At 41.0% G+C, this 20241-nt stretch overlaps 1 protein-coding gene across 3 annotated transcripts in view; it reads right to left on the bottom strand.

Annotated features, from left to right (window-relative positions):
• Nucleotides 1-20241, bottom strand: part of NCOA6 (nuclear receptor coactivator 6) — a 65467-nt gene that overhangs the window by 6775 nt on the left and 38451 nt on the right. For 2 of the 3 annotated variants that reach the window (XM_034787092.1, XM_034787091.1), the window contains exons 11-14: nucleotides 16797-16918; nucleotides 12302-15220; nucleotides 9361-9429; nucleotides 8269-8305 (exon numbers count right to left, since the gene is read on the bottom strand). In XM_034787092.1, coding sequence (XP_034642983.1) covers nucleotides 8269-8305; nucleotides 9361-9429; nucleotides 12302-15220; nucleotides 16797-16918 — 3147 coding nt within the window. The remainder of the gene's footprint in view (nucleotides 1-8268; nucleotides 8306-9360; nucleotides 9430-12301; nucleotides 15221-16796; nucleotides 16919-20241) is intronic. The other variant, XM_034787094.1, reaches the window with a different exon arrangement.

Below are 20241 nucleotides of genomic sequence, written 5' to 3'. Positions count from 1 at the left end.
CCAGTGTCTTTATTAAGACCATGACCAGACGTTAGCAGAACAGATGCAAAACCTGCAGACATCTCTCCACTGCTACCATGATCAATATCCCCCACAACACTCTTTTCAAGATCCATGGATCCTACACATGCTACTGTGTACCTCATCCAGTGCACTAAATGCCCCAACAACGACTATGTGGGTGAAACCAGATAATCACTATGCTCTTGAATGAGCTCACAGAAAAATTAAAAAAATTTAAAAAAACCCTGTATCCCCTATGGGTGAACACTTTTCAGAAAGTGATCACTCTATGTCTGACCTATCAGTCCTCATCCTCAAAGGAAACCTGCACAACACTTTCAAAATGGGAACCCTGCTGCTAGACACTAAAAATCCTGACTTTAATAAAGATGCTGGATTTATGGCTTATTACAACAATCTGTAACCCACTAACCCCCCTTTTTGTCCTAGGACTACAGGGGAGTTAACAAGCCATTTCACCTTTAGAATATGGGCTAACTACTCATGCTAAACTATCTGTTCAACCTTGTATTTAGCTGTGGCACTCTGAGTTACCTTTCCCAGACCTGAGGAAGAGATCTGTATAGTTCGAAAGCTTGTCTGTCTCACCAACAGAAGTTGGTCCAATAAAAGATATTACCGCACCCACCTTGACTCACCAGTAAATTTCAACAGGCCAAATGAAGCCCTCAGTGACATCTATGCAACCCTATTGTCTTCTGTGGGTTCACAAGCTAACTAAGTGGAACCAATTAAACAACTCTCTGTTGATAACACACAAGAAGGAACAGAATTCACTTCATGCCCTCTTCATGTGACCTCTCTGCAGGACTAACAAGAATAAAAATGTATTTTAGTCAGCAGTCCTGAGTCTGAAAAAACACAGAGGAGATCTGTAGAGTACAGAGGTTCTATTTTTACATAGTCACTTCTAAGAGGAAATCCTCATTTTAAGAGAGAAAACTTATACAAGTTTGTAGTTTTAACAGCTGATGTCTGAAAGCCAAGGAATTCAACAGTCAAGTTACAAAGACAAAAAGGCACAGAACATTGGCAAGCATGGAAGGGCAGAGAGCAGGTAACCAGGTAGGCAAATAAGTATCCCCATTTTACATATGGGAATACAGAGGCACAGAAAAGCTAAATGACTTGCCTAAGACATAAAACAAGTGTCAACACCAGGCTTCGACCCCAGCTCTCCAGATCTCATATCTAACCCACTAGATCAGTGTTTTTTAATGTGTGGGTTGCAACCCCCAGTGCGGTCACTGGAGGGATTTAGGGGGTTGCAAGCAGGGCCAGCACTAAAGGGTAGGAAGCAGGGAAATTGCCTGGGGCCCTACACCACAGGGGGCCCTGCAAAGCCAATGTACATGTTTCATGGGGGGACTGAAGCCCTGAGCCTGCAAGCCACGGTGGGGCTGAAGCTCTGTGCCTCAAGACGTGAGGAGCTGACAGGGTCAGCTCTAGGTTTTTTGCCGCTCCAAGCAAAATAAAAAACACCTTCAAGAGGGCAAATGCCGAAGCAAAAAAACAAAAAAACAAAACCCCTCCGAGAGCACAACTGCCTAAGCAACAAAAAAAACTCTACCCAGAACGCAGCCCTGGAATTGTGCTGCCCCAAGCACGTGCTTGGTTTGCTGGTGCCTAGAGCCAGTCCTGGGGGCTGAAGCCCTGAGCTTAAGGTAGGCTGTCGCAATTTTTTCTAGAGGAGTCACGATTGTTTTTTTTTTTTTAAGTCCAAAGCGGGTTACCAGCACAAAAAGATTGAGAAACATTGCACTTTAGACTAATCCATTAGATTAGCATTCCACATGTAGGTCCCTTAGCCTCTGTTTTCCCATATGTTATTAGTAAAATAAAGATAATGATAATTATCTACTTCAGAGGGGTGTTGTGAGGCCTACCCAAATAACATTTGTAAATGCCTGTAAGTATGATGTCCAATCACTGGCAGAGGTGGAAATGGAACTGGAGGTTTGACTCCCATACCTGTGATTAATGCACAAGACTGTGTGACATTTAAAGGTGCCATTACAGCCACTGCCCTTGCTGCTTTTACAGGGATTAGGAAATCCGAAACAGCCAGAGACAACCTTTCCTGAATTGTGTATGACCTTTAGTACTTTTCATGAGGCAGGGCTCTCCTAATGTGCGTGATACTTATGCGCAGTTCTGGAAGTCCACATTCAGCTTGGGAGGATTCCTTAACTCCATAAAAACTGACTTGCAGAAAACTTCAGAGGGATTCATAAAGTGACAGACACTGCCAAAAAAGCCATTACCTGTTTCTGAGTCACTGATAACTCAGAAGAAAGTTATGTTGAATGCTTTTAGATCACTGTCCTAGAAGATAAGGCACAGGATGGGGTATTGGTGTCTGTAACAGACCACCAAATCACACAAGAGAACAGGGTGACCGGCTTCTTTGCACCTATCTATAATGTTAGGGGGAAAAAGGTGTGTGATCATGGGCAACTTCAATTTGAGTGACATATGTTGGAGGTCTCATGCTGCCAGTACTCCAACATCCTTAGAATTTCTAATATTACAGATGACCATTTCCTAACTTAAAGTATGGCATCCAACACAGGGGAAATTTTATATTAGACTTGGCCTTAACTAATGAGGGGGAACTGATCACAGAATTAAAAATTAATGGTTGCTTATGTACAGGTGATCATGACTTGATCACATTTATAATGTGCAAACCGAATGAAGTCCAGACTAGTAGTATATATAGTTGGTGCATTAACAGGGCCAATATTACAAAGCTGAAAACAATTATGAGAAATCATCTGGGAGGAAAAATTTATATCAGAAACGTGTGACTGATAATTTGTAATTGTTTAAGAACACTTTACTAGATGCCCAAAGAGCCACAATCAAGGAAGCAAGCTGTACTGGTTAAAAAAAGATCTGGTTTAAAGAGGAAGTGAAGGCACCTATAAATTTTTAAAATATATAACAAATGAAAGAAAGGGGAAGTCGATAGTAATGATTATAAATCAGAATTTAGGAACTGTAGACAAATCATAAGGGACACAAGGAGAACTCTATGGCCAGCAGAGTGAAGAACAGTAAGAAGGGTTTTTTTTGTTTTTGTTTTTAAGTATATTAGGAACAAAAAGAAACCTAACAATGGTATTGGTCCATTACTAGATGAAAATGATAGAATTATCAATAATAATAATGCGGAAGAAGTAGAAATGTCCAATAAAAATTCTGTTCTGTATTCGGGGAAAAACAGATGATGTAGTCATATCATATAACACACTTTCCATTCCACTAGTATCTCAGGAGGATGTTCAACAGCTGCTACTAAAGTCAGACATTTTTAAATCAGCTGGTCCAGATAACTTGCATCCAAGAGTTTTACAAGAGCTGGCTGAAGAGTTAACTAGACTGTTAAAGCTCATTTTCAATAAATCTTGGAACACTGGGGAAGTTCCAGAAGACTGGAAGAAAGAATATTTAAATATCTACAGAATATTTAAAAATGGCAAACAAGATGACACGGGTAATTATAGGCCAGTCATTCTGACATCGATCCCAGGCAAGATAATGCAGGATAATGGGGGAAGGGGGAAAAGAGGCAGTTGGAAAGGAAGGGGGATGGGGCACTGGGGCGAGGGGGATAAGGGCAGGGGACAGTGGGGAGAGCAATGGGGAGGGGATGGGGCAGGAAGGCAGCTACAGCAGCACTGGGATGCATGAGAGTGGCAGCATTGTTTCAGCAGCTGGTGCCGGAGTGACCGCAGCTCCCACGTTCAGGTCATCAGAGCAGCAGCAGCAGCTGGGGATCCCCCGTTAAGCTGGCCCATCTCTCCCCAGCACCAGCAGCCCAGGTACCACTCCGGAATGGTGAGGGGGGGAGAGTCAGTGAACCAGGGGAACTGGCTTCAGCACAAGCATGCACATACACGCATTGCCCCCCCAAATATAGCAGTCAAACTACACCTATGCTTGTGTGGCTGACAGGCTGATGGTGTCAGGGAGCTGATATCCAGCTAAGCACAAGTAGGACTCCCTCTTGCTGGAGGCAGGAGTAATGAGGTGACTCACAATCCTGGGTACCCCAAGAACTGTCACACTGATGTAGTCAATTAATGAAGAACTAAAGAAAGTAACATAATTAATGCCAGTCAACATGAGTTTTGGAAAACAGATTCTGTCAAACTAACTTTGTATCTTTTCTTGATGAGATTACAAGTTTGGTTGATAAAGGTAATAGTGTTGATGTAATATACTTAGACTTCTGTAAGGCGTTTGACTTGGTACCACATGACATTTTGATTAACAAACTAGAACAACAAAAAATTAACACCGCACACATTAAATGGATTAAAGGGGGTTCTCAAACTGGGGGTCGTGACCCCTGAGGGGTCACGAGGTTATTACGTGGGGGGTCACAAGCTTTCAGCCTCTACCCACAGACCCTGCTTCCCCTCCAGCAATTATAATAGTGTTAATTATTTAAAAATGTGTTTTTAATTGATAAGGGGGTGGGGGGGTTGCAGTCAGAGACTTGCTGTGTAAAAAGGGTCACCAAACAAAAGTTTGAGAACCACTGGGTTAAAAGCTGGCTAACTGATAGGACTCAAAAAGCAATTGTAAACAGGGAATCATCACCTAACAAGTGCGTTTCTACTGGGGTCCCACAGGGATCGGTTCTTGGTCCTACGCTATTAACATTTTTATCAATGACCTGGAAGAAAACAAAATCATCTCTGATAAAGTTTGCAGATGACACAAAGACTGTGGGAATAGAAAATAATAACAAGGACAGGTCACTGAGCGATCTGGTTTGCTTGGTAAGCTGGGCACAAGCAAACAGTATGTGTTTTAATAGGGCTATACACCTCTACCCCGATATAACGCGACCCGATATAACACGAATTCTGATATAATGCGGAAAAGCAGTGCTCCGGGGAGGGGACGGGGCTGCGCACTCCAGCGGATCAAAGCAAGTTCGATATAATGCGGTTTCACCTATAACACGGTAAGATTTTTTGGCTCCCGAGGACAGCGTTATATCGAGGTAGAGGTGTATGTAAACACAGACATCTAGGAACAAAGAATGTGGCCATACTTACAGGACAGAGGACTCTACCCCAAGAAGCACTGACTCTGAAAAAGATGTGGGGGCTGTGTTGGATAATCAGCTGACCATGAGATCCCAATGCGATGCTACAGGCCAAAGGGTATTGCGATCTTTGGATGCATAAAAGGGGAATCTTGAGTAGGAATAAAGAGGTTATTTTATCTCTCTATTTAGCAATGGTACAATTGCTGCTGGAATACTGTGTCCAGTTCTGGTGTCCACAATTCAAGAAGGATGTTGATAAATTGAAGAAAATTCAGAGAAGAGCCAGGAGAACGATTAAAAAGACTTAGAAAACATGGTTTATAGTTAGGGACCTACCAAATTCACGGCCATGAAAATGTGTCACGGACCATGAAATATGGTCTTTTGTGTACTTTTACCCTATACTATACAGATTTCACAGGGGGAGACCAGTGTTTCTCAAATTGGGGTCCTGTTCCAAAAGGGAGTTGCAGGGGGGTTGCAAGGTTATTTTAAGGGGGTCACAGTATTGCCACCTTTACTTCTGCACTGCCTTCAGAGTTGGGTGGCCAGAGAGCAGCAGCTGTTGGCCGGGCACCCAGCTCTGATGGCAGCACCCTGCCAGCAGCAGTGCAGAAATAAGTGTGGCAATACAATACCATGCCACCCTTACTACTATACTGCTGACTTCAGACCTGGGTGGCTGCTGACTGAAGGCCCAGCTCTGCAGGCAGCAGGGCAGAAGTAAGGGTGGCAATACCATACTATGACATCCTTACTTCTGCGCTGCTGCTGGCGGCAGCTCTGACTTCAGAGCTGGGATCCCGGCCAGCAGCCACCACTCTCCAGCTGCCAAGCTCTGAAGGTAGCGCCACCACCAGCAGCTGCACAAAAGCAAGGGTAGCAGTATTGCAACCCTCTACTACAATAACCTTGCGACCACTCACAACTCCTTTTTGTGTCAGGACCCCTACAATTACAACACCATGAAATTTCAGATTTAAAGATCTGAAATCATGAAATTTATTATTTTTAAAATTCTATAACCATGAAATTGATCAAAATGGACCGTGAATTTGGTAGGGCCCTATGTACAGTGATAAACCCAAGGAGATCAATTTATTTAGCTTAACAAAGAAAAGGTTAAGGGATGACTTGATTACAGTCTGCAAGTACCTACATGGTGAACAAATATTTGATAATGGGCTCTTCAATCTAGCAGAGAAAGTTCTGACATGATCCAATGGCTGGAAGTTGAAGGTGGACAAATTCACACCAGAAATAAGGTGTAAATTTTTAATAGTGAGGCTAATGAGTCATGAGAGGTAGTGGTGCATTCTCCATCGCTGGCAATTTTTAAATCAAGATTGGATGTTTTTCTAAAAGATATGCTGTAGGAATTATTTTGGGGAAATTATCTGGCCTGTATTATACAGAAGGCTAGACTAGATAATCACTATGGTCCCTGCTGGCTTTGGAATCTATGAATAAGACACAAACATATTTGGAGTTCCCAGACACTTTGGAGTCACATAATGTGTCAAAAAGAGTTAGGAAAATGTTCAAGTGTTGTAACCTCATTTTGTGAGCCCTCATATGTCCCATATGTCTGGTTTGTTAGCCTCATTTTATCGGAAAAATTCTGCACTATAAGACTCTCTCACCCACAACATTTCAGTTTAGCTTTGCTGAAGCTAAAGGGAGATTATAATGGTAGGCAATCTCCAAACTTAACTATACAATTACGGTGATAGCCCAGTGCATGCAACAAGATCGTTTATTTTAAATAATTAACTCAGCAACAGCCCCAGGAACGCTGCATTTTTTTTTCTGCTGCCTTCGAGGAGGGATACACCTAAGGAGGATTCACGGAGGGTGCTCCGACGGCCGAAGGCAGCTCTGGTTCCCCCCTCCCGGCCAGGGGCAGCCCCAGAGCCTGCAGAGGTTTATAGCGTTAGCCCCCATTTAGAGCTTGGTACTCCCCACTATCCCAATGGGCCCTACGTGGGTAAGGTTTACCATTTGCCCTGGCTAACAGCTATTCTGTTGTATTTAAAAGAGCATGAAAGATATGATCAGTAGTCTTAGCATAACTATTTTCTCTCTGTCAAAAGTCTAGCAATATTTCTATCATTAGATACTCCTATAGTCAATTTAAGGTTCCCACTATTAAAAGGTGTGGCCCAAAACATCAATAGACCGGTACTATCATGAAAATCATACTTCATCCTGATGTTTAACCACCTGAGTTACTGAATACGTTAGCCAGCACCTGTCCATGTATGTTCTACAAGACTCTGCTAATATCAGTTTTCAGCAGAATAAATGATAGCAACCATATACAGAGTTCTGTTCAGGCTGATGTACAGAAGGGGTTCCCTGGCCTGCATCTGAAGGAGGTCTCATGGCAACCTCCATGAGATGCTTCCTGAGGCAGAGAGCCCAACCCTTCTTGGGTACGGTTGAGGAAGGACTGATAGATACTGCACCTGGCCCTCTCCCAAGGTGAAGAGGCAGTGTTGATGTTCGTCACTGACTGAGAAGGAACGAGGGCAGGAGGCACAGATTTTAAAGCCTGAGGCATAGTACAGTACCCGTGTTTGGATACCAGGGGCAGGGAGAGCAAAGACAAAAAATAGGCCCCCAAACTAGCTAGTCTACGCTAAAACGACTAGAAACTACCTAAAAACAATAAAAGCAGTACACATCTATAAAAACTAACTATATATGAGTTACCGGGCGCGGTGGCATGCGCCTATAGTCCCAGATATTTGGGAGGCTGGTGGATCGCTTGAGCTCAGGGGTTCTGGGCTGTGATGCGCTATGCTGATCGGGTGTCCGGTACCACTGACAGCCTGGTCAGCGGGTGACTGAGGTAATGGCTAGAACAATACGATTGACATGTGAGGGCTCTGTGAGGGCTGTTGGACCGATCTGACAAGGTGATACACAAGTTTGCTGCCCAGAAGCGTAGGGGCACATTTGGGAGTCTTAATGCAACAGTATCCTACTTTAACAACACCTGGGCTAACCAGTCTTTTCTCTATTGAAAAAAGATGTGTAGCCAAGGAGAATAAAGAGGCTGTAGCAATAAAGAATTTCTTGAAAGTTGTATGATTAAGGCAAAGTCAAAGAGAAACAGACACCCTCCAAAGATAGCTACATTCATCCTGAATCTACAGCGACTATCTACTTACCTTTGGCCAGCAACTATTGCAGCATTTGCTTCAAGTTCTGCAAAAGAAAAAGATATATTTCTAACCTGCTGCGGAAATATATACACGTTAAAAATCAGATATCTGGAAGATATGTGACTGCTACCTGTAATATAAGCTTTGGGGGAAAACTATGAAATACACTGTAGGATTCTCTCACAACATTTCATGGTTATGTTAAAACACAGCAGAAATATACACAGGCACATCTATATTTTAAGAAACCTAGACTTCGTTTTAAATATTCTCAGTGTAACATACAGTATAACTTTTTTCTCATTAGTATAACTTGATCCCACCCTTTGCCTCAAAATAAACACAACCCTTTAGGCACCATTATTTATCTCAGATCGCTTATCCTAAACTGGGTTGGTAAAATAACTTCCCTACTCTACAAGACAATTGTTACTCTCAAACAACCCTATAGCTAGGAAATTCCATACTGGATCAGACCAGTGGTCCAGCTAGCCCAGTATCACATCTCTGACAGTGGCCATCACCAACTACATCAGAGAAAGGTACAAGAAATCCCGCAGAAGGCAATTGTAGAATAGCCTGCCCACAGGGAAAGGTTTTTCTTAACCTTCATTTGAGTTAGTCTTTGCCTTATGCCATGAGGCATGAAGGCTTACATCCCTTCCAAAGGGGTTTCTTTTTTAAATCTTGAAAGTATAAGTCAGGATATTCTTAATATAAATGTACAATCCTTTTTTGAGTCTTGCTAAGCTCCTGGCCTCAAAGATAGCTTATAGCTATGAGTTCCACAGTCTTGTTGTGTATTGTATGAAAAAGTATTTCCTTTTTTCAATTTTAAACTTGACATCTTTCAATTTTATTGAATGTCCCCTTGTTCTTATATTATGAGAAAGGATTACTAGAAGCTGCTGGTCTGCCTTCTTCATACCATTCATTATTTTGTACAACTTTTGCATGTGCTCCTCTTGTATGTCTCCTCTCTATGGTAACCAGTCCCATTTAATAAGATTTTTTCCAGGTCTCTAATCTTCTTGCAAAATAATGCAAAGTTGCATACATAACGCATAGGTGTATGCTGATTTCCATAGTAAAAATTACCTGTTCTTTGAACAGCACTTTCTGGTGTTGCAACTGGAGTTTCCTTCTGGGTTAAATGTTGGGAAGATGCTAAAATGAAAGGGAGGAAAAAGTCAGCTCTGATCCACTTTTCTTTCAAAAGCAATTACAGGATTTTTTGCCTTGCACGATCAGCCCAGCCTACACAGCAATATGGTAACCTAAGACTGATTGCATTTCTTTTTGGGGGAGAGGAGTGGGGGGGCGGGGAGAGGCGGTGGTAGAAAAACCAAGGAGAAAAAAAAATTCTGCTTGTTTTTTGCATTAAAAATTTTGGATTTCTCCAATCCATATAGTTTGGTTGGTTGGAGAATTGGTGAAATTAGACATCACATGAGATAAAGAACTGAAAAAGTTAAGGGATTTTCATTTAGTTTTTTTTTTTTTTTAATTCTGGTCTCTCTCTGGTTTTAACAATGATATGACTCCAATACCTAATGAACATTTGGGAGAAAGGATGTCTATTAATGTTAAACACTCTTACCCTTTCAATTAAATTGCAAGAGTTTAAAATACATTGCAGAGATTCTCAAGAAGACCTCCAGAAAAACCATCGAAGACCTGACTTAATATTATTTATACTACTAAGTTAAAAATAAGCAGGGGAAAACAGCCTTGTTAGAAAAAAAGCATACTAAATAATTCAAAAAGAAAATAAACCCAGAACTGTTTAGGTCCGACTTAAACAACTGACTATATAACTTTAGAGATATAAAATTATACATACATTTTGAGATAAAACTGAAAACTCAGTTCTTCCTTTAACTGCATGGCAAGTCTAACTGAAATTCTGTGATCTTCCTTCAGTGGCTGATCCCACTGCCAAAATCTAAAACAGCATAGAATATGCATCTATCTACCTCTGCTTTACAAGTTGGTGAACTCAAGTTGTCTTTATCCTGCAATCTTGAATGCAGCTTCTTCGCACATAAAAAGGCTTTTGCTTTCACCTTTAAAATACCATCACCTCTGGTGTGGAACTGGTGCAGCAATCACCAGCCCTTTTACTATTTCAAAGTTAAATGTTGCCACACCACGTTATGGGTTTGTAACTATTGCCTATGTTACATAACCAGCTAGGCTGAAAAAGGTTACATAGCGTTCAGAATGTCAAAAAAAAGGTGTGGGGGCGGGGGGGGGGGAGGAAGGGGACGGGGGTTCCTGTTACTTTTCAGTGAGACATGGAGTTTTCAAGTGTGGAACTGCAGCTTGCTGCAAACATCAGAACAACTATCTATTTTGTACTCTTGAAATAAAACCTACATAATTCCAGGGGTTATATTCCCATGAACTCACAAGGTCACTCTACCATATTATATTTTATGCTTCCAAGGAAAGCTCCTCTCTCTGTAACTAGATTACACATCTGTTCCCATTCCTCTTCTCGGTATTTATCTCACATACTGAATAAAAGGAGCAGCAGCAAATCACTTGGAAAGTAACACATTGTTTGCCATCAATGTTTTAGAGGAAGATTGTCACGGCTAATTTTTGTTAACAGCTACACCTACCCCCCCCCCCCCCATTGTGGAATAATGTTAACACGTCTAATTAGCTGATAAAGCTATCAATGATACTTCAGGTGAAATTGTGGCCCCATTAACATCTATGGAAAAATTCCCATTCAAGGGTGTCAGTATTTCAATCCTGGTGTCCAAATTTCATGATATAAAGGACTAATGGGAAATGCTTCCAAGAATTTACTTCAGAAGCCATTTTATTTCCATTCCATTTTCAGGGGGACTATAAAAATGACAGCAAAAATTAGCTGGGTCATCTTAAAACCTTTTCAGCAGCTTGAATAGTAATAGTGACCAAAAAACCCAGGTTAGACATCAAGACACTTTTTGTACTCACATGACATTTACTCATAATTACATCTTGCTGCTTTGTGTCTCTGAAATGTGGATATTTAAACTCACTCTTTTTAAGTGAAAAAAGAGAACATTAAAAAAGTTGCTGCACATTGATGGTAATTAATAATTTCCAGAAAGGGTTAACATTTTTAGAATGGGGACCTTGTGCTCATGCTCACAGTTAAGTCTTCTTACCCACATTTAATTCTTTGGGACAAGTTTTACTTCACATACTAATTTGAAAGAAAAATCACTCTAAACATAATACAAAAACAAACTTGCATTCTCTGGCAAGAATATTTCCAATCCATACAGAATTTTCCTGGTTGGAGAACTGGTGAAATTATAGGTCACAAGAGACTGAACAACAGAAATTGTATGTACACCTTTTATCATCTTTACATGTGTTCAAATACAATTTTTCTCCCTACTTTTGATCTTTAAGTGAAATTACTCATGCATTATAGCATCAGAGCATACTACACTTGAAATCTCATGTTAAGTATTTTGCTTCACAACAGGATTAAGGGGAAGAAATGGTTTTGAGCAAGTAAACTTGTATTTTGAACACAAATATATCTTTCAGATCTACTGCAGTAGCAAGAAAAATTATGAATTTCACATAATAAAATTATTTAAAAATTGGGAATATTTTCACAAGCTCAGCATGTAGAAAAAATTAATGCAGCCTCTTAATACACTCAAAGACTCTCATAAAGCTGAACTGAAATCACAGTTTTTATGAAGACGCTTTTCGTTTCTGTTCTAAGAGCTGACCGACAGCAATTCTCTTATGTAAGAATTGAGTCAAATGTGGGAACAAGAAACACTTTTTTAAATAAAAATAAGCTATTTTCAGTGTAATGTTACAAGCACAGTTATACCATTCAGATGCTATAAAAACAATGCTCTAGGAGCAGCAACTGGGTTATATTACCCACTGTTGAACTGTCTGGATTTTATGTTACTTGCAAATGCAGATTCCTAAAGCTCCACATATCAGCTGAATTTCTGGCTCATAATTGTAATAGGTGGTGGGAGAATAACAGTGCACACAGAGTACGTACCTATATTCTGTGGCAATTCCTGATGTGCTCCTCCTTTTTCCTCCACTAAGCCAATCCCAATTTGCTCATCTGGTAAACCACCACGGTTACTATTAGTGCTTGGAGCGGTGGGTGCAAGCTCTGAGATTATAGGAGTGGTTACTACCGACAGTACATTCGTGGGAGGAGTGTTGCTTGATAAGCTTGGAGATACAGAAGCAGAAACAGTAGCAGCCGTGCTAACACTCAAATTCCCAGGCCCAGAAGTGCTCTGTCTTAGAAGACTGAGTGCTGGAGGTGTCACAGTTCTATTGTCTAGCTCTACAGGTAATTGCTCTGTTCCCAGACTATTAGGGCCCTGGCCTTCAACTTCTCCATCCAAAGAATGTTGTTCCTCCCCTTTTTCAAGGGAGCCTGTAACTTTTTTACATGCTTTGGTCAGCAAAAATTGACCAATCTTGTCCACTTTTCCCTTTCCCTTACCGGATGAAACTGGACTTCGCCTGTTTCCAGAAGATCCCGGACTACTTGTTAGAAGAGATGTAACCACAGCTCCAGACTGTGTCGCCGTTACAGAGCACTGATCAGCTGATACACTAGCTTGAGAACTGGACTCATCTGGGTTAAAATCTTTGACTTGTTGAACATGGGGATGTGGAAGAACATTTGAAGATGCCATAGACGGGGGAGAAGGAAGTTGAATAGGAGCTGCCAGTGGATTAAGAACCAGTGACCTGCTTGTTGGTATACTAGGGACAGGACTATTAGGAGGAGCAGACCCTGATGAAAACTTTATGTTCTGTGGTATGTGCAGAGGACCTACAACTGCAACTGACTGAGGCATTAAATTAGAATTAGAGGTCAATGGTGCAGTTGGAATTGTACTTGGCTGAGATCCTTTCATAACCTGAATGATTGAAGATGAGTTTATAAAAACTGGTGTAATGAACTGAGGCCGGGAAGTAGACTGAACTGCTGATTGTCCCTCAGAAACCATAACTTTGTTACCTACATTGGGCATTGTGACGACAGTAGAGACTAATGTAGGCTGTAAATGAGATGGTAATGGTGTTGATGTGTTAGCAGAAGATGTAATGGGGTTTGAAGTTACAAAAACTGTTATCTGATTGGGTGGTAAAGAAGTGGAAATAGAGGAGGAGCTAACAGGTCTTTGTATTACTGGAGGGACATTCTGTGTAACATTTAAATTCATCTCTCCTAGTTCTTGGTGCACTTGAGTTGAACAGGCTTCATTATTCTGAGGCAAGCTTAAGGAACTAGAAGGTTCTTTGCTTGAAGAGGAATCCTGTAGTGGGGGAACAACAGCTATCTTCTTTAGCTCCTCGCCAGAGGTTACCATTGATGGTAATTCAAGACTGGTGAGCCCAGGGGGTTTAATGGTTACATTGGGAGCTCCAGAATTATCAAGAAGTTGACTTAAGGAAGTTGGTGCCTCTCTCATAGTCTTATTTTCCTCCAAGCTGGGAAGCTTGTTGGTATCTAAAGATGGCTCATCTTTTTTTGGTTGTTCTTCAGAAATTTTGATTTCTTGGCTGGGAAGGCCTTTTAGTTCAATATTAGGCTGGTCTTTGTTACCCTGGACAACCTGTGTACTTTGGCATTCATTGTCTTGAGAAACATTAAGGCTCTCTTTGCTATCTTCAGGAATGCCAGTCATAACAGATACAGAAATTGCAGGATTCTGAGTATTCAGCATGTTATTTGGAAAACTCGTTGTCACAGGTGTTGATAAAGAAGTTGGACCAACTACCATGTTTCTTTGTAATTCCATGTTTTGCAAAAGTGATGGGTTCTGTGGAGTCGGCAATGCTAATTTAGCTGCTTTTGAATTTTGTCTGCCAGGACTTGGCGTGGTTTTCCTACTAGATCCAGGACTGGACCTTCTGCTATTGCTTGGACTTGCTCGCTTTGTTCCTCCAGTGTTGGCTTGCTTTCCTGAATTGACAACAACAGTATCCAGCTTGTGAGACTGTGGAGCAGCAAAACCAGACTGATTGTTAATTGTGAGATTTGATGGGGCTTGTCCAATGGCCTTCAAGGTAGTTGGATTAAGACCCTGTTGATCAAATCCTCTATTAAGATTAGGCCTTGGAGGCAAAGGAATATTAATTTGGGGAGGAAAGAGACCCGCAATAGAAGCATTAAGTCTCTCTGGAGATAAGCTTATTTCTGAAGGTTCTGTGCTAGGTGGACGATTATTAGGAGTCTGAGGATAGTATGGTCTTGGGCTTGCTCTGTTTGGGGTTTTAGGCCTTGAAGTTTGAGATGGGGTGGCTACATTTGGGAAATGGTGTGTATGAGAGCCAGGTAAAGAATTAGATTGTTGTTGAGGACTTGCGCCTTGGGAAGTTGAAAGTGGAGAAGGTCCAGGTTTTGGCCCCGTCATCATTAACTGGGTTTGTGAAACTACTAAATGAGAGGTCATATTATTTTGAGCCCCTGATGCCGGTGGCCCATCAGCTCCATTTCCTTCTGGGAGAGAGGGTACTGATGAAACTTCTCCCAGTGGTGAACTGGAAGGATTCTGTACATTATCTTGGTAAACCATCTTTCTTGCACTATTCCCCAGAGGAGGATTGCCTGGCAAAGAAATTCTTTGCTTATCAGGAGATGGAGGTACTGATCCAGGACCTTGTAAACTAACCATTACTGACATGTTACCACTCTGCTGCATTGGCATTCTTTGAGTTTCTGGATTTAAAGGGCCCCTAGGTGGATGAACACCATGTGGCACAGGAAGCCTGACTGATTTAGGATCCTGTTGCATCATCAGCATCATCATCATTTGTTGCTGTTGCTGCTGAGTCTGTGGCTGTGCCTGGGGTGGTGGGGGTGGTGGCTGCTGCTGCTGCGCATGTTGAATAAGTTGAGGTGGCATCTGCTGAAGAGGCCTTTGTTCAACTGGCTGAGATGGATAACCTAAAAACAGACACAAAAAAACCTATAAGATATTAATTCTTAGAAACTTCAGAAAAAACAGTATTTGTGTGACCAGCTCCAACAGATAAATAATGTTCCTTTTGTATCTGTGTAATATGACACTGTTCTCTTTAATTAATATCTACAAGTTTATACTCACTCCTGGGTTACAACCCCCCCCCGGACAAGAACCATTTTACCGAGGGAAAAGATTTAACACAAACAAACAAAAAACCAACATGGCATTTATCAGTGTCTTGAAGGGGCTTACATATAATGCTTCATTTAACGTACCGCTGACTTCCAGGACCTTGAATTGCAGGAGGCATGTAATTTTATTACAGCAATCAGTGGCTACCATTCTGGGTCTACCTCATCTGAAGAATAAGGGTACGTCTACACTACCCGCTGGATCGGCTGGTAGTGATCGATCCCCGATCGCTCAGCCATCAACTCCGGAACTCCACTGCGGCGAGAGGCAAAAGTGGAGTCGACGGGGGAATGGCAGCGGTCGACTCGCCGCCGTCCTCACGGTCAGGTAAAACTTCGCGTAGCTGAAGCTGCGTATCTTAGGTCGATTCCCCCCCCCCCCGCCAGTGTAAACCTAGCCAGACTCTGCAGGCTTTTATAGCTATATTTTCACTGACAAGGGCAGAGTTGAACGTTGCCTATATTTACGTATGTCTTTGAAATGGGAAAAAAATTAACAGCAACTGTGGGACTCTGAAGAGCAAACTCGTGACTGAAATTTGACAGCTTCAGGGGTACATTGCAAAATCCCACACCATATCACATAGCCAAACAGCAAAAATGGTGTGGTGGTCCTAATGGCCATTATGGTTTAACATCTGAAATATCTTCTACCTGCGGTCTCTCTCCTGTATAAGCAGGGAGGATAAATCTAATTAGGTCTTTTACTAGTTTCTCCATGACCTTATTTCAGAAATAACATATCAATTTGATGTACTATAGGCCCTAATGTTACCATTAGATCGCTTCTAAAAAAGACAGTGAGCAAGTATGTCTCTATCAATAATATCTTTCAAAAATAAGCAATAAAATAGACAAAAACTTCTACTTTTAGGTAAAGAAATCAGTCTTTAAAGACAAATGTTATCTCTGACTCTATGCCCTATAAGGCCAATAAGCCAAAGACTTAAAAATACAAGCACCAAGAAAAAAACAGGTAAAATAATAAAAACAAGTCCAAAATGGATTTCCAAATCAAATACAAATCTCTAAATTTCACTGACAGAAACATGAAAGCAAAGTGAATATTGGCCAAACAATTATAGTAAATTTCACAGGTTAAAATGTTATCCCTGTATAATCCTATTGAATTCAATAGGATACTTCCAGGTATAATGCAGAGCAGAATTTGGCCTTAAGTGTTCAAATACAGCTTAAAGCTTTAAATGAAACAAAACGTTTAGACAATATGCACCAATTATTTGCTAATGCCTGATGTCAGTTAAGAAACAATATATATCCCCACATATAATATTCCCATAGTCAAAAAAATACTGTATATCATATTTGTTTACTACATTATATAATCGTGTTAAGAACTTATCACCTGGTGGCCTGTTTGTGAAATCTGAAAGTTTGGGGCCCGTGTTGTCTAAATTTATTCCTTGCTCTCCAGGCAACGGTGGCTGATCAGTCTCCTCCAGGCCAGCTGGACGTGTTTCTGAAGAACTTAAACAGAAATAATAGTAATTAAAGAACATTCAGCCGTTCCAGAGCCAGTGCCAAATTTTGTTCTAAATTTGCTTGAATTATTTCAGATTGAAAAATAAATAATCCTTAGAATTTATGTAGTACTTTTCATTCATAGCTCTCGGAGTGCTTTACTTAAGTGGGTAAGCAGTCCCATTTCACAGATAGGTAGACACACACACAGGTTAAATGACATGCCCAAGATCACACACAGAAACGGGTAGAGGCAAACAGAACCCATGTCCCCAGATTGCTTGAATAGTTCTCTAATAACACAGTGACAGCTATAGTGTAACTGCATATGGTTGTTAGAAGAGTTTAATTTTTTTAAAAGGTCCTGCACCATGATTTCCCATATTATACTCATAACAGACTAGTTCCATATCTCACAGTCCTCTATCAAGATTCCAGAAAAAAATCAGTTGAGATACTAGACTTCAGAGGCTAATTATCCAGAATGTAGATATCGGTGGATAGTGGATACAGAGACTCTGCAACTTGGTCACCAGGAACTCAATTATACATGTTTAAACTCTGCAGAAGCAGTACCAAAATAGTCAGTTTGGCCATTGTATCTAATCCTTTCACAGACACTGGAAACAGCCTTTTCCTAATACAAGAAACAGTCAATTCTATGGACATCAAACATACCCAGAGGATGTTCACTGTCATTACCACCTATTTGTGAGAAAGCTAGGGCAGAGATGGCGGCTGAAGCTTGACAGCTACGCATATACATGTAAGATGAGGAGAACCTTAACTACATGAAAGCTCCAAGTTAAAATTAAAGTGAGATCACTTCAGCAAAACAGGGGAGGTGGTACAGTGGTGAAGAGGTTCCTTGCCCTCCCTCTAGTCCCCCAATAATCTGAGCTGGAAGTGAATGTCAGTGGAATCCATTCCCTTCCTCAGCAACTAACCTTAGAGCCAGGGAGAGATGTAGGGAGCTTGCAAGGTAGGGGCTGTAATGCTAGCAATTAGAGCTAGTATAATGGTCTATAATGCGTTGCACCATTTGTTAAATTGGTTATTTTGCTATTCATAATTTTGGCAGATATAAACACTCTCAGAAATGTCTATGGTTAGGTAGCTAACCAGAAATGTTAAGTTTTTGAATTATAGTGGGTAAGAAAAGCAACATGGCATCTCTGTGCAAGAAAGAGCCTTAAACCCAACCAAATAACCCTGTTTGTAAGTCAGTTCCTAAAGATCATCATCAGACAACTGCTGATCTACAAAGTATGTTGTGGAGAGCTTTACAAACACACAGCTAAGATTTTCGTTTGCTCTGCGTATAGCAATGACTAATAACTTATTTGAACCTTAAATAATGTATATGGCTGAAGTTCACTATGCACACTAAGGCCGTGTGTGCATTATGGGAACTATAGTGCCACAGCTATGACACCAAAGCTATGCTGACATAACCCTGTAGTGTAGGCACAGCCTACAGTGACAGAAGGGGTTTTCAGTCACTGTAGGAACACCACCACCCTGAGCGAGAGTAGCTACGTTGACAGAAGCCTTATTCTGTCAGTCTATTTGCATCTACTCCAGTGGCTGGGTCAGCAAAGCTACAGTGCTTAGGGGAGTGGATTTGGCACATCCCAGTGCTCTGTAGTTATGTTGACCTAAATTTTAAGTGTAGATTAGGCCAAAGAAACAAATGATTACCATCCACGTCAGTACTTCTGTATGTAACTAGAGAGGCAGAATGAAATATTGGTTATTTGAATTTCACCCACACTCTTTTGGATTTAAAAACAACCAGTAACAGATTATGACAAATCCAAAAATCTGAACCTAATGTTTCAGAATATGCAAACCCTTCACTACAGAGCTTCAGCTCTGAAACACAATATTTAATTTCAAAAACCCTATTCTGAGAAACAAACGGCAGGGAGTACCCCTGCATAAGGAGAAAGAATGTAATAAATAATAATAAAATCCAGCTGTTATCCAGTGCTTTTCATCAGCAGAGCTCAAAGCACTTGATATTTTTAGCTCTTTCATAATTACCCCTATTTTATAGAGGGGAAAACAGACAGTGAGGTGAAGTGACTTGACCATGATCACTCAGCAGGCCAGTGGCAGAACTGGGAATAGATCCCTGATCTCCCAAGCCCAGTCCTCTATCCATTAGACCACACTGCCCCACTCTCACTTTGGCTCACTAGGCATTACTGAAATATACATAAAGCAATTAAAAAAAAGTTGAATTAAGACATGCAAAAGTAAGATCAGAGGAAAGGCACAGGCAGCAACAGCCCCTACGCATCCAGCATACACATGGCTCTAATGTGACCCACCCTTTTGTACGAGGGCTCACATTTGCAGCATTTGGTTGTGGTAAAAATCTTTGGTTTTCCATGCATTCTGGCAAACCATGACCTCTCCACACCCACCACCTTGCGTGTAACCAGGAACGTTCCCTTCCACCTCCCAGTTAAAAGCACTGTGACCCTTTATCAAATGACAAAATCCTCCTAAATGCTCTTCTGCCCAGCAGTGCTAATCACTCCATCACCTCATAGCTGCTAAATCCTTCTTACCAATATATACTATATTATTGTAGGTGTCATCTCCACATAACTTGCCTTATACAGAGTTCTACAAATCCTAGGGCAAGCCTTAGATGCAGATTTATACAGTGCATTATTGTTTGCATCCTGTTGGTGCCTTTGATGTGCACTATTCCTACACAAGAGAACATACACGGAGCTGTAAGGCAAATGTCTAATTAAACTTATATTTAGTAATACTAAGCCTATTTTAAAAGTTTGCACGAATGAGCAAAATTTCTCATAGCTGAGCTATGTAGTCCTCCTATGAAGCAGTCCTTTTTTCTCCCGCTACTCCTCAACATCCTTCTACACTGACCTCTTAAGGTTGCAGGTCAAATATTTCTCTTAGAATAAATCTTCATTCAAGTGTTCTGCTTACTCATGAACCTACGTTCAAAACTGCATGTTGGAAAAACTATTTTCATACTCTAATATGGTTTCAGTTCACATACCAATAACTATTATAACTTTTGGCCACTGAATTAATACAAGTGTAATTTCCAAAAGAAAAAGGGAGACATGAAAACCTTTTTAAGGACCATCTTTTTGTTCTGTGTCTGTATAACATCTGGCACCACAGGGTCCTGGTACATGATGAAGTTCCTTAGGTGCAATGGTAACTTTATATATACAAGTGCAGATCACACTAGTAGTACTGTTTTTAGTCAAAGTTCACTGCTCTAAATTCTTCCCTATGGCTTGCATGGAAACTGCTCTGTAGCTCTTAAAGAAAAACTC

The sequence above is a fragment of the Trachemys scripta genome, chromosome 12 (genome assembly GCF_013100865.1).
Source record: "Trachemys scripta elegans isolate TJP31775 chromosome 12, CAS_Tse_1.0, whole genome shotgun sequence".
NCBI lineage: Eukaryota > Metazoa > Chordata > Testudines > Emydidae > Trachemys > Trachemys scripta.
This window is presented reverse-complemented; position numbering and strand designations above follow the sequence as displayed.